This window comes from Pholcus phalangioides, unplaced genomic scaffold (assembly GCF_987345545.1).
Source record: "Pholcus phalangioides strain wild (caught in Gottingen) unplaced genomic scaffold, Ppha-v1.0 ptg000029l_1, whole genome shotgun sequence".
Classification (NCBI taxonomy): Eukaryota; Metazoa; Arthropoda; class Arachnida; order Araneae; family Pholcidae; genus Pholcus; species Pholcus phalangioides.
Window position 1 is genome coordinate 425,916 of NW_028301619.1, and position 15,941 is coordinate 441,856.

At 39.0% G+C, this 15,941-nt stretch overlaps 1 protein-coding gene across 1 annotated transcript in view; it reads left to right on the forward strand.

Moving 5' to 3' along the window:
* The first annotated feature begins 10,486 nt into the window (after window positions 1-10,486).
* LOC149067547 (uncharacterized) overlaps window positions 10,487-15,941 on the forward strand; it is an 80,155-nt gene continuing 74,700 nt past the window's right edge. Inside the window, exon 1 of the mRNA XM_089252427.1 lies at window positions 10,487-10,850. Coding sequence (XP_089108553.1) covers window positions 10,793-10,850 — 58 coding nt within the window. The 5' untranslated portion in view covers window positions 10,487-10,792. The remainder of the gene's footprint in view (window positions 10,851-15,941) is intronic.

Consider the following 15,941-nt stretch of genomic DNA (forward strand, 5'->3'; position numbering starts at 1 on the left):
ATTTTTTGTTTCTTTCGTCTTTACCTTTAATTAGTTGCTCTGTACAGGCTCAGGTCTCTAGACAACAAACATTGAGATTTGACTGTTTCAACTTTGGAAACAAATAAAATATTTATTGATTTGATTATTGATTTGATCTGAACCCATGCTGATTTTCCGACAATACATTATTCTCGTCCATCCACTTCACAAACCTTCTTTTGATAATAATTTCTAAAATTTTCCAGGGTGAGCTCGTCAAACTCACTGGACGATGATTGGACACAGCTTCTCTACTACCTTTCTTAAATATCGGAACAACATTAGCAAGTTTCCAATTCCTTGGGACGATACCCTCAGCAACACTACTTTTGTAGATCTGTGCGATTGGCCCCAACAATTCATTAGCACATTCCCTGAGGACCCTGGGATAGATATCATCTGGTCCTGGTGCTTTGCTTGCACATACATTACTTAGAAGATTTAGGACCTCCCCGTCTTCCACTTGAATATCGTTGAGGAATTTATTACCCCATGCAACACCCGTATATTGCATATCATTATCGCCATTAAAAACCGACGCGAAAAAGTCATTGAAAGCAGTACACATGCCTACACACACATTGCTCTCTAACCTAAACCCTCTATCGAGAGGGGGCCATCGCAAATTAGAATCCAGCAGCAAGACAATTACCTGTCATTAGCACAATCAAACCAAAATTGTGCAAAGTCGGTACCAATAATAGATGAGTTCCGTTTAAAAGGTATGGTTAGCTCAGCTATAAGAGTGTATTTGTGAAAATAATAGCACATTTGAATTTGACCTTCAATGTTTTTGATGTCGTTTGAATATGGTGGCGAAAACGTCACCAAGTCACGTAAAAGGTTTTTCGAAAGAATCCTCTTTTTACAATATCCTTATCACTATTCTATAGTTTCGTTTCGTAATACCTAACAGAATATTTTTAACTAGTTCATGAGCAGATTCGATAATTTAAAATGAAAAGACGTTGATGGTCCGCGGTAAATTAAATTGAGACATGCTCTACCCTCTATGAAACTTTTTTTATGTGAGTCATACATAATATTGATTGACGCTATCGATCAATCGATGAAGCCTGCTTTTAGACATATGAGAGACGTTGAATGCAATTATTTTTCCTCGTGGTTTTTCCTATGACTGTTTTGAATCAGTGTCATGGCGGATAACGATTTCTTATTTTATCAATATGTGACATCACGGTCGGATTCCAATCATTCAAATTACTTAAAAACAACAAAATTTTATTGTCATCTGAACAATATTGCTGTTTTTCCCAACCTATTTCGGCATATCCAAAAGATTATGGGCAATGACGTTCTGAGATGCATTTTGAAGAATTACCGAATTTTTAAATTTCATCAGGAAAGAGATTGTCTGGATATTATGCCGAGACGAACTTCGAAAATTGCCCACAAAAAGAACAATTTTCCGTTTCTTCGTATACAGGGCCGGAACTTAGAGGGAAGGGGCTCAAAGGGTGCAACTGCCCTGGGCGGCAAATTTTAGGGGTGACAAATTTTGGGAAACAACAAAAATACCGTTATAAAATCATTGAATTTTAGAATGGTATGGGCGACAAAATCATTTTTGCTCCCCTCCTCCCAAAATCGTAGTTACGACCCTACTCGCACGAAGGTTTAATCTTTATCAATCAGCAAGAATGTTTCTTGCCATCAGGGCCGTAGCTAGCCTGGGCAACCGGGACACTGCCCCTAGGCCCCGAGACAAATGGGAGCCCCACAAAAGTTTACATTTAATTTGCATAATAATAACCCTTTCAAGAGGGGGCCCGAAGGAAGAGTCTGCCCCGGGGCCTCGAGAAGGCACACTACGACCCTACTTGCCATGTAAAAGTACTAAATTTATACAAATACAAATACAACGCCACAACAGGCAAATTGCCCAACGAGGTGGATGAAAAAAAGATGCCCATAGACAAATATGGATGTCATATATTTTAAAAATACAGCAACCCAATTAAAAACTAAAATTATAAACAATATATATACATGATAAAATATTATATAATGCCCATCAAATATATTTATGGTTGGCTTATTCTAAGTATGGATAGCTTCTCGATTTACCCCAACATGTTTATCGTATTTCTTTTTAAACGTGTCAATTGTGTTACAATTTACTACCTCCGGGGGTAAGCTATTCCATTTATTAACAACCCTATTAGAGAAAAATTCCCTGCGACACAATAACATCGCATTATCCCTTACCAATCGATACTGGTGTCCCCTTGTAAAAGCAGTCGATTGGCGGTGTACTAAAAGTTCATGGTCTATCCTATCTATCCCATTGAAAATTTCGAACTCTTCGATCATATCTCCCCGACATTTGCGTTCATCCAGTGTAAGCGTATTCAAAAAATGAAGTCTCTCTTCATTACTCAAGCCCAGTGTGCCAATCAGGACACGCGTAGCTCTTCTCTGCACCCCTTCAACCAAGTCTATGTCCCTCTGTAGGTATGGTCTCTCAAAACCTTACTGCATACTCCAGTCCCGGACGAACTAAGCCTCGAAAAAGAGGAAGAATTACTTTAGGTGAACGCGAAGAGACCTTTTTGAAAATGAGACCAAGCATTCTATTCGCTTTTTTTGACCACCGCTGAACAATATTCAGAAAACCTAAGCCGCTCGTCAATGAGAATTCCCAAATCGGTTGACCATAGTTGCATCCGGGATAGTGAAACCATTCAATTCGTAAGAGAACCGTGGGTTGTTCGAACCAAAATGAGCGACCATGCACTTATCAACGCTAAACGTCATGCTCCATTCATTTGCCCATGCTGCAATCCTGTTTAAGTTGGTCTGGACGATTCTATCACGATTCTATCCAATTCAGCAAGTTGCCCCCAATCCCAATCTCATGTAAACGCTTCAAGAGTTTACCATGTTGGACCCGATCGAATGCCTACTGGAAATAAAGGTAAACAACATCAACATTTTTGCTCTTACCCAAAGCCTTAGTCACGTGATCATAGAAGCAAAGGAAGTTAGTTACACATGACTTCCCTTTCCTAAACCCATGCTGATTTTCCGACAATACATTATTCTCGTCTATCCACTTCACAAACTGCCTTTTGATGATAATTTCCAAAATTTTGGAGAGGGAGCTCGTCAAACTCACTGGACGATAATTGAACACAGCTCCTCTACTACCCTTCTTAAATATCGGAACAACATTAGCAAGTTTCCAATCCCTTGCGACGATACCCTCAGCTACACTGCTCCCATATATCTGTGCGACTGGCCCCAACAATTCATTAGCACATTCCCTGAGGACCGTGGGATAGATATCATCTGGTCCTGGTGCTTTGCTTGCACATTCATTTCTTAGAAGATTTAGGACCTCCACATCTCCTACTTGAATATCGTTGAGGGTTTTATTACTCCATGCAACACCCCCGTAAATCGAATATCATTATCTCCATTAAAAACCGACGTGAAAAAGTCATTGAAAGCACTACACATGCCTACATTACTCTCTAACCTAGAACCTCCTATTAAGAGGGGGCCAACTGTCTCCTTACTTCCATTATTGACGTATCGAAAAAATGATTTTGGGTCAGAGCCAATGTTATCTGCCAACCTAGATTCAACTTCCTTTTTACTATCCCTTATCGCTTTCTTCAACAGTCTTCTTTTATCACTAAACAATGATAGGTCACCTCGTCCACTTTTATACTCTCTGAATGCTCTTTTCTTTTCAAGATAAAGGTTACGCACGCTATCCGTGAACCATAGAGGGTGCGATGTACAAACACGCTTTTTTCGAACAAAGGGTATGACGTCGTGCAAAACAGAGGACAACTTCGAACTAAATTCTTTCCATTGACTTACTACCCCTACTGATTCCAACCTGTCTTTGAAAACTTCTGCTAACCTTCCTCTCAAAACATCAAAGTTAGTTCTTCGAAAACAAGGAACCAGTCTTTTGTTATCAACCTTACCCAAGGAAAAGTTACAGTGAAATCTGACTATACGATGATCACTGGAAGAAAACTCTTCCCCCACCGAAACATGTTCAACAATATCCTCAGAACTAGTGAGAACCAAATCCAAAATAGCAGTGCCCCTAGTGGCTACTGATACATGCTGATACAAAAAATTTCCGAGTACCAACTTAAGAAAGTCTCTTTCATGCTGATTTCCAGATGATAGGTTCTCCCAATCAAAACCTGGGTAATTGAAATCCCCAAGTATGATAACCCTCTCACGCTTACACATGTAGGAAATTTCATCATGCAATTTGGCGATGTAGTTTTGATCCCTATTCGGTGGATTGTAACAAACCCCAACAATAAGTTTATGATGTCTTTTGTTTTCAAGCTCAACCCATATAGTTTCAATATCACTTCTCTTCCCATTACACTCTCTAGCCTTCAAACAGGATTTCACGTATATCAACACTCCACCTCCTTTCCTATCCGATCTATTTATCAAAAAAGTATCGTATCCTGAGATGTGTAAGAAAGATTCATCCCCATCGTTTGCCCACGATTCAGTAACGGCTATAAGATCCAGGCCCTCTACAACCATCATAGTTCCTAAAAAATCTTTCTTATTACCCAAGCTCCTGGCATTTATTAGCACACATTTTAATTTTCCCGGTGATTTAGTGTCAATCGAGAAGCCATCCAAGTCAGGGGTGGGTAATTCCCCATCAGTACTGTTGTGATTATCATTAACTAACCCGCATACCCAACTACGTGATATGGGAGTAAAAAACGTGACCTAAGACTATCGTAAACCTCCCAGACTCCCCTCTTATTTAGATGGATCCCATCCGAACGAAGCCACCTATAGGTAAATCGGTAAATACGTGAAACGGGATAAATTTTCAGAATTTCTAAACACGTAAGTCATTATGCTTTTGCCAAAAAGAAGATGCTGACGCTTTTGTTCACATGTTTCGTAGAGGGAGCCTGTGAATACTTTGTCTTCTTCCAGCAACAGTCCCATTATTTTAAACAGCACTTGAAAATTTCCCTTGGATCGTATTACATTCACTGAGAATAGGATATAATGTTTTCTCTATAGCCATTTATTATAATCTTTATGGTCCACTAAATCTGATTCTCTATCTCTATCATCAAATTACTCCTTTGCTGCTAACTATACAGTCATCCTTTTGAAGCAGAAAAATTTTCACTGTTTTATAAATCTTTTGCAAATTCTTCTCATTTTTGCATAATCATAACATCATTGATTAATATCCTTTGAATACGAAAGGATTACAGTAACGCTTGATCAATATCGTTGAAATTACGAAATGATGAAATTTCTATGGGGATCACAGGATGATCCCCATAGAAATCAATGCCTCCTTGGGTCTCTTTATTTGTGAACATCCCCCACCTCAGTTCTCCGATGTCTGATATATCAGTGCCAGGAACATAGACTTGACATATGAACTTTTCCATTAAAAGTCTATCATAATCAAGAAAATTTTCGAAGCTTCCAAGTTTGCCAAGAGCTTCAAGAATGACATCTGCTTTAGTGAAGAATTTCCAAAAAGAAGATTTTGCTTTCTTTGCCAATGTTCCTGTTGTGTCACTACCATGCAATGCATGCAGTCTCAGTAATGCTGAGGTTTTCTTTGAGCCTAGGGAATTAGTTACATTGCTGAGATTGATCATTCTTTGATGTTGACCAACTCCAGTTACAAACATAGTGTCTAGTGGAAAGAGCTTGGACCACCACAAAGCAAGGACGAAAACATCTGTATCAACCAGGTGAGTAAATATGAAGCTGTGGGGCACCACGGCGACAGGCGAATATGGTTTGCAAAACTTATTTTTGTATCTGCCTCTTCATTATTGTTTTTGAGTTCATCTGTTACAACACCCATTAAAGACTTGGCTGTTTAAATAGCAAGATAAAAATAAACCCTTGTTTCTTTCAGGTGCATCGTGCATACCGTATTGCTTTCTCGCATAAGTAAGCTTTTAATTCATCTCTTTCTTGGTATGAGTTATCAATAACTTCATGGAAGTTTTTCCAGTGTACGTTGTGTCACTGATCTTGTACTGGACGGGTTGTGTGTTGCCAGTTCTTTTCTGATACATGGAAGATTTCAGTGAATGTTCTATGTATCTGTCGAAGACCAGATACATCATACCGTAATAGTGTATATTTCAGTTTCCTGTTAAATTCATTTGCAAGATCGCTACAGGTTTTAACACTAGATGGTTTTTTCATGGCTTGCAATTATGCCATACCATCAGGAACTGCAAGTGTGATCAGTTAGATTTGCTGGTGGCTGTAAGGTATCAGTTATGTCGTATGCCACTTCACCAGTAGAAGTGGCTCGATCCTTTAATAGTTTCATCAATTCAGATTTATTGGCACACAATAACTGTGTACCATCCAAAGCGAATATTGAAAGTGGAACAGCAGAGAATTCATGAGTACCCAGTGACTCCTTCAGATTGATATCAGGTCAACTTCTTGACACAACAAGCAAACGTGTAGACGGTGATCTATCTGCCTTTAGTTGTACAATTATTTCTCCTACTTTTGTCGGTGCTTTCTTGAAAGTTGTTTTACACAATTTTAATTTAACTTATTTTATCTTCGCCCAGAAATACGTTTGATCAGACTCAGTTCGGTCAGTTTTGATATTGATGTCATAAAAACCAAACCGCACAATTTGAAGGTAAACACCAGGTGGTACTATATCATCATGTCGCATACAATAAAAATATTCCGCATAGTCGAACCTTCCCTTCACAAAAAATCCCATGGGATACATTATGGTCCATCGTATGGCGGCCATCTTGGATTTACGACGTCATAAAAAGCAAACTACACAATTTGAAGTTAAACACCCGGTACTACATCATTACGTGGCATACAATAAAGAGATTCCCATAGTCGCACTTTCCCTTCCTGAAAACCCCACGGAATATGTTATTGTCAGGGCCGTCTTAGGATCATAATGAAGCCCCGGGCCAAGTGATTTTTCTGAGGCCCTATCTGGAAAATTCTTGAAAATTTCAAATTTCAATCAGTTCTCATTTTTGTGAGGCCCCTCTTCCCTTGAGGCCCTCGGGCCGAGTACGGATGGACCATGCGTTAAAACGGCACTGTTTATTGTGCATTATGCTCCTCTACTACTAGAGGTATACTTCCAATTAGAAGAAGTATCCAAATAACGTGTAGTACTCAGATATGTCATTCAGGTTGCGAAGGGTTGTATAGTTATTAAAATAAAAAAAAATAACTATTTATACCATCCCGTGTGTCCAAAAACCCAATCAGAAAGTTGTTGCCCTGTCTCTCCTGATGCCAACAAAAACATTCCGCGTTACGTTTGTAAGTGTAATATTTACTGACATATTCAAATTTGAAAAACGGAGGAAAGTTGGGGGAAAAAACAGCATTAAGTGTGGGTAAAACGGTTTTCCCACATTTAATGCTGTTTTTTTCCCAACTTTTTCCTCCGTTTGTCGAATTCGAGAATACCTCGGTGAATATTGCACTCAGAAACGTGGAATTCTTTTGTTGATATCAGGAGAGACAGCAACTATGCAACCCCTTGCAACATGAATCATATATCTGAGTAGGCCTACTTTAAGCGAGTATCTTATCGACTTGGGTTACCGCGTCCTTGAACTTTGCTGTAGCAAATTTATTATTTGCATTCATTGTAATGGCTTCGATTTCAGAGAATGGGAAGTAAAAGAAGAATGCGTGAGTAAGGTCGGGATTACACTATAAAAATTTGATAAAAAAAATATCTTTTATAAAATTTTAAAATACAACCAATAAGCCGATTTATTACATTCGCTCGAATGTAACCAATAGGCTTACTGGTTTTTTCCAAGTTTTGTAAAAGATCTCTTATCAAACTTTTAAAAAGTGTAATACCGGCCTTGGAACAAAGCCTCCTAGATACAACTAGAAGGCTTTGGTAAGATGATAAATAGCTCATGAGAAATTCAAATCTCTGATATTCATTTCCAGTAATACCTCGGATAACAAAGATAATTGGTTCCGGAATCACGTTCGTTAGCCGAAATCTTCATAAGGCCTGGATTACACCATAAAAATTTTCATAAAAGTTGAAAACTTGAAAAATGCAACCTATAAGGGCATTGGTAGCATTTGCTCGAATGTAACCGATAACCTTATTGGTTGAATTTTTTTTTTAATAAACAAATCACAAAACATAGGCATATATACTGTACAAATACATACAAACATACACATAGGTACAAACATAAAAACACATAAATACAAACACCTTGTGACCCTAAGGGACTTAAAAGAGGGTTACAATCACATATGTTTCAGACGATAGCTTTTATAAAGATTAGACATGTTATATTGTATTTCTATTTATATATTTACGATTACGGTATGTTAAAATGTTAGATTTCTCATTTTAAGAGTCATAATCTCGAGTGAATTTTTCAAGTTTTGTAAAAGATCTTTTATCAAACGTTTATAATGTAATCCCGGCCTAAGTCGAAATTCGATTTCCAGTGTGTTTCTATGGGAAATCATTTAATTCGTTCCAGATACTGTGCAATCCAAAAATATGTTCTTAAAACACGAAGGAGTGTTTTAGAAAAGACAGATATTGATCCAAGGCTAAAATGAACAGCTTCATAGTTGGATAAATTGTACTCAACCAACATCAACTTTTTAGTATACCATGGCTGGTGTTGATACAACCCAGTCGAGTTAGCAGGTGTCACCATTCATTTGTGATTTGGTCAGCTCGTTTTTGTCTCATACATGCAGATGGAAAAAATTAAAACTTTATTATTGGATCTATGAAACTTTAACTATCTAATCAAATCAAAAAATATGTATGCAGTCTTCAGCAGTTGAAACTGCAGGATAGAAAGTACATCAACGTAAATCTTTTATCAATAGTGGATAAGGAAGCTAACTTTGACAAAGCACGTGTTTTATGAAACTTAACCATTACACTATCATATTTTCTCAGTCGAACTTGAAAGATCTTTGTCAAAGAACGTTTATAGTGTAACACCGGCTTGTTTGTGATGGATACCCAACTCATAGTATTTCAGCACACTTTGAGACGTTTATATACAGGGTAATTCTGAATTCCGGGGACAAATTTTAAGAGGCGATAAAAGACACCTGCACAAGCATTTTTTGGTCATAGAATCTGTGGCGAATCGCAATAGCAAAGGCAGTAGAGTGTTTTTTAATGAGGGCAAAACAGCACTTCACCAAAAGTAAATTCTGCGATATGTACTATCAACCATTCGAGGGTACAGGAGGGTTGTAATGTAGTAGGCTTACACGTGATGCAACATGGGTAACAAAATCTACCACAAGTCATTGTACCGCTTGTCACAGCAAGGATTCAGAGAGGGGCGATGGGGACGATCACTCCAACCGAGAGCTGAATGATATAGAAAAAAATTGCCGTGTCCCGTATTTTACAGAGCAATCATACGAACCTACACAATGAATCGCCTCCCAACACATTTCTCCGGATCTGCACCTGGTTTGTCATTGTTTGGCGCAGTTCTTTCAATTGGCATTGTTCTCTCAATCTTTTAATGAGCTGCAGAGGAAGTCACCATGTTGGTTACCTTTTATACGGTTTCCATGTCCCTCAAGAAATAGGAAAATATCACGTGATCAGAAAAGCCTCATTGAGGCTTATTCCGAGGCCTCAATTCCGAGGCTTAGTTGAGCATTTTTGAAGCAAAAACAGGCAGATCGATAACTTGAACCTTAAAGAAATTTTCGAGAGATTTAGCGCCCATCAAAAAGAAAAAAAGATTCTTTTCGTCTCTTTAATCTAGACTTGTTTCTTTCAAACCGCGCAGGATGTTGCTATATTGATTATCTTGGATAGGGTTTGAATGTCCCTCAAAGAGAGAAAATATCGACCATATTTCCTCGAGAGAAATACGTGAAATTGGGATTCGAAATACGGGATATTGCCAATCATTGCCAAAAACGGCGCCAAAACTAAGCAAAGTTGCCAAATATTGCTGAAATTACGGGAAAATCACAATGGCGGGAAATGATGCATTACTGCAAATTGCAGTGGATTAAAATGAATTCCACGATAAAAAGGTTCACCAAGACAAATGTGGGAGATTAATATTCTTATTTATAGCTGATAGATTAATATTATCATCATAATATAATTTCTGAGTTGAAAAATAATTTCAATCTTTGACTTCAATATGGAATGAAAATTCAAGTAGGCTTCGTGCAAAAAACGGGACACTTTTCCCAAAAAGTCGGGATGGTCAGAAAAACAAAAAATACCGGGACTGCCCGGGGAGATACGGGACGTATGGTCACTATATGTTAGTCATATGTTGCACTTCCTGTATTTTTCTATGTGATATATGGTCACGATTGATACAACGTAAAATCGATCATCGTAGAGGAAGGAATCGCGTCTTAATCGCAATCGAAGTGAGACGCGATAATAAAAGAAGAAAGTAGTAAACAAAGAGAAGTGTCTTTATTGGAGCGAGCGGTGGTTTAAAGTGAGCGGAGGCATGAGCCGTCCGCGGTCTTATTAAAGATGATAATGATCACCGTGCAATCTTGTTGTTCTTTTCTTTTAATACTCTTATCATCTTTTTAAGTTTTTGCTTCGTACAAATGTTTATGTTAGCAACTTGAAGGTCCGTACAAAGGTCGCCGCAGCTCATTTCAAACTGTTTTGCTTCTTTTTTTTTCACTTGATGTTGTGAATTGTGTTTTGCATGTCAGAAATGAAACTTCGGAGCTTTGAATCATCATCACCATGTTATTCGTCTTGTCATTAACCATTGTTTATGGAATATTTTCATTTTGTCATACACGTGAGTTTCTCTTAGTTATTCATTTTTACATTGTTCTTTTCACAATACAGTAAAACGGCCAAAAAATAATTTCCTCCGTGCATATAAACCTATGCTTTCCAAACCCCTGATTAACGGCCACCCTTCTTTTACGGACGAATTTTTTTTTTTTTTTTTGGTCCCATCGGTGCCCGAAGGAGAGAGGTTTCAATGTATTCATGTTCTCTGGCCATCCTTTAAAGAGCTACGTTAAACAACGGTTAAACATGTAAATATACAGTAAAAGCTGTTTTGCGGTCACCGGCAGGACAAAAAAAAAAAAAAATTGTCCGTAAAAGAGGGGTGACCGTCAGTTACGGGAGGAGTTGTTTGAAATGCATACTTTTATTATAAAACCGGAAAATATATAATTTGTCTTAAAGGGGTGACCGCATCTAGGGCCGTCTTAAGACTTTCATAGGCCCCCCGTGCCAAGTGATTTCTCTGAGACCCTACCTGGCAAATTTACATGCTTACTCTTGAAAAATGTCAACCAGATATAATTTTCTCAGGCCCCCCCCTTCTCCGGCCAGTACCCGAGTGGGCCCATGCGTTGGGACCGCATCAGGGGGGGGGGGGTTTACTGTATTAGAAAAACCGAAAATGCTTTTTTTTTTGATTGACATATAATTAGAGCGTTGTTTAACAAAGTGGCAGTATCGCCCCTGTGGAATGGTCCGGGGGGGGCGGTACATGCGAGACCGCGACTTGGGGGGGGGGGGCAGACCAGAGGTAACAAAAATTTCTCCCATGAGTTAGGAACGATGAGAAAAAAGAAAATTCTGTAGAAGGGGGCAATGAATCAAAAAGCTTGGAAAACTGATTTTTGAGATTAGGGCAATGCCGTCTTAACGCATGGGTCCACCCGGCCACGGCCCGGGACCTCAAGAGAAGAGGGGCCTCAGAAAAATAAGTAGTTGAATTTTTCGGGAATTTGCCATTTAGGGCACCAAAAATCACTTGGCCCGGGGGCTATGATGCGCTTGAGACGGCCCTGGATTAGGGGTGCTTGACGCAGGGCCGCAAATGGGGAGGGAGGGAGATCAGGCGGGTCTGGTGGCCGGGCCCGAACCAGAGGAGGCGCAAATTTTGCCCTTTAACCTCTCCTTCAACATTAAAATGAGACGCCAAATTCGCGCGTGCCTCGGCTGGCCAGCCATCTAGTCGCAGCCCTGGCTGGACGGGCTTACCAATAACCTCCTCATGGGGGAGGGGTACCACAGTTCCAGTTTTGGTGCCCGAAATGAATCGTATCGTTATTTATTTTTACAACTTTTAATTCCGTTTTCCTGGAGACTCTGATCCAGGATGTGAGGGCCGTGGACTTTGTTTCGTAATTTATGCAGGAACTTTCATACAAAGCCTGTTTCTCGCATAGGCAAACGGGGCACGTGCCCTGGGTCCACAAATCTTAAGGGCTTTGTAATTGCCTTCCTATACAGGGTGGTTTAGAAAAGATGGGAAAAACTTAAAAGGTGGTAGTACGCACCAATACAAACAATTGTCATCAAAGAATACATGGTCTAACATGAAATGGCCGCTCCGCAAACGTTAAAACGGCATTCCTGTTGAAATTTATCGGGAGAAAAATAACACCATGCAAACAAATGTAACCTGGAGAAGAAGAAGCTGTATGCAAATCTGCGTCACAGTGAATAGAAGGCCGGACGCCAGAAGTTATTCCAGCGTGCAACCGTTCTAACAGTTGTAACGTATTTACTTTATTTTCTTAGAGTGGCCACAGAGCCTCTGGGAAATGCACATAGAGACCTAAGAGCTCTGTGGAGCGCAGGTTGGGTACCACTGCTTATACTATAAGTATACTTCAGGCGTATGAAAGTTCATAGTATAGCACAACACATATTGTAATTGATAAAAGTATATTTTTAAACTTCCATCACCGTGCGTTCGAGCGCCCATTTGAAGCGCGGGGCTCGGTGTAGCGACACACCCTCGCATAATCCCGAGGGCGAAGTGCTGCTTGAATGAACCTCGATTTTCTAGAAAATTTATATTCAAAAAAGAACTGAAAATTACATAAGGGACACCCCTGCAAATAAGGTAAAAAATGTTTGTATGTTTGTTTGGTCAGTGAATACAGTAGAATCCGGACTATTCGACCTAATGTGACGGAAGGCGGGCCGGATAACAGAAAAGCCGGATAGGCCGGAGTTCTATAAAAATGTTCACTTCCTACCCCACCATATCATCAAAAACACCATTTTAATACCAAACACCGCTCCTATTTATATTTTGTAACCTCTTGGTGCAAGGGGTGCGTTGCACCCGGGCGGCAGGTTGTAAGGGGCGGCTGCGTAGACTCAAAGTGTTTTGAAAATTTCACTCAGTGAAAATTCTCATATGGCATCCCGCTTAAGGTCCCTACACACGCTCAGTTATACCTGCGCAGTTATGCCTGTACAGTCCAACTGTGCAGGCATAACTGAGCGTGTGTAGGGGCCGTCAGTTGACCTGCACAGGCGACCTGAAGGGAATGGTTTTTCGATTCGGTATAACTGTGCAGTTATGCCTGCGCAGGTATAACTGAGCGTGTGTATGGGCCATCAGGTATAACTGTGCAGTTATTTTTTCCCGCTTTCTTATATTCGCCCTACTTTCTTCCCTCTTCTTTTTTCACTGATAATGTAATAGAACAATAATAACTGAATAACATGTTTTGGAGAGGGATTCCATTTAATTAGAAGAAATTTTTCTAATGGCGTAATTTTCACGATATTTTCTTACAATTTCATATCGAATAAAAAAATCGAAATAAAATTTTAGAAATATTTCGACCATTGTTAAAAATCGCAATTTTGTTTCTGAAATCACTCTTTTCAATAAATTTGCCCGAAATTATGCACCGAAACACACAAACTCTATATTCAAATAATGTGCTATTACTATTAATTGTTTATTGATTATTTAGAGAAGAGGTTTTTAACCAGGGTTCTTAGGATTTTAGGGGCCCCGCGACATCGGATTATTTTAGTATTCTTTCACATGTACTTCCTTTAGAAATCAAGCAGGTGTTTATACGATTTAGTTAATGTTTGCAATTGTTTGCAATTTCAAACGCAGGATTCCTAACTCCTTTTTAGACCGAAAACCAGCAAGCATCAACAGGACAAAAATCACTGCAATTTATTATTTTCTTTTACATGTAATTCTTAATGAATCTCATTGAATTTGTTTTTTGGACACATCTCATCAGATTGCAACGAATTTCAATTTTCAGCTCAAACATTGAAAGAAAAAAATTCAGATGAAATTACGCTAGTTAAACGTAAGAAAACAATCGAAAAATTCTTTGAGAGAGATATACGATTGATAATATAATTATATCATTGAGTAATACTATTAATATACATACTATGCTTAATAATAAGTCAATTTCTAATTGAGTTGAATTAATCGTAAAAGGTCGCGTGAAAATGCAGTTTTCTTTCAAGGAAAAACACTACGTAAGTTACCGTAAAAATTTTGAAGTCAAAAAAATTATTTTTTTCAAATCGACGCTATCGCGAAAAGAAAATACTATCATACGATGCTGAAGGAGCATGTATCCCCCTATCTGTATATTCAGAGGAGAAACGATGCTTGTTTTCGAAGATACAGTCGACGCTCGTTATGACAACTTCACGTTATAGCGACAAAGACTGGTAGGGTAAGTCCCAAATGTTTTACGTTTTACTTATATAACGACCGTCCCAATCAGGCCCGACCACACCCCCAAGTCTCCCCCTCGCTACGACCTTGCTCCAAATATAACGTCGATTCTCGACGGGACGAAGGTGTCGTTATATGGAGCGTCGATTGTAATACCAAAATTTATCTTTTATTGCCTATATTGTCATAATCACTGTAGATATGGATAGCATTCTTGATAAGCATGAGTAGGCAGTAGTGCCTTTTACTTAAGTGATGAAAATCGGTCATTATGAGAGGTATATATTTACAAAGGCTTCCTTGGTAAAATGGTCTGAGTTTTCGAAAACTGATGTTTTCCTCTCGTCCCCCCAACACCCCCTTGTGTCCATTCATAGCCTGAATAGTCCTACTTTGGGAAACACCAATTTCAACACTCCACCAGAGCTTAGTTCAGAGTTCAGTTTAGTTTTCACGACTCGAGGTTTATAATGACGAGTGATCTTCTAAACGGGCAGCGCGAATGTTTGGAAGAATTCATTGAAATGTATAGGAATAAGAAATGCTTGTGGCAGGTGAAAACTAAAGATTACTACAACAAAATTAAGAAAGATGATAGCTATGAGAGATTGGTGTGGAAATAGATCCTCTAGCGAACAGAGACAGTGTTGTTAAAAAAACAAACAGTTTGCGAAGCAATTTCCGAAAGGAATTGAAAAAAAAAAAAAAGCTTTGAGTAGGTATCTTGATCCATTCTGAGAAAATTATGCCAATCTGTAATAATCAATCAATAATCAATAATTCTTTGGTGCAAATCTCAATTCCTGTAATAATTTAACGTGCGAATATTGTTGCCTTTTTTTAAACCAATCTTTGTACTACGTTACCCGTTTTTTTCTTTTTTTTTTGAGTTAATAACTTTCAGTGCCATAACCAATCCAACTACACCCCATGGGCGGAGATACGATCTCAGCCAGCATCAAAGGTGAAGTCGACAGATCTAATGCATAGTGTATAGATGAATCGACATCATCATCATCTTGCCCCCCCCCCCCCAGCAATAATGACCGTGCCTCCCCCCAGACTTCCAAGTCTATCTCCGCCTATGCTACACCCAAAGCATCATCTGTGGAAATCATACTAGAAAATTCCGAACTTTATAGACTATGAAAAAATCCGAACTGATCAAAAGACCGCGAAGACAGAGATCGAAGAATGAAAATATCCCCACAGATTGCCTAGAACCGGTTCCAGAAGCTTCGCCTGCACAGGTATAACTGAATGGTGTGGATGCATCGAACCGTTCAGTTATGCCTGCGCAGGTATAACTGTGCAGGCATAACTGAACGTGTGTAGGCCCCTTTATGAGTCATTCCACGACAACGGAGATGTTGAACTTGAGGGAATAAATAGATAGGACCTACG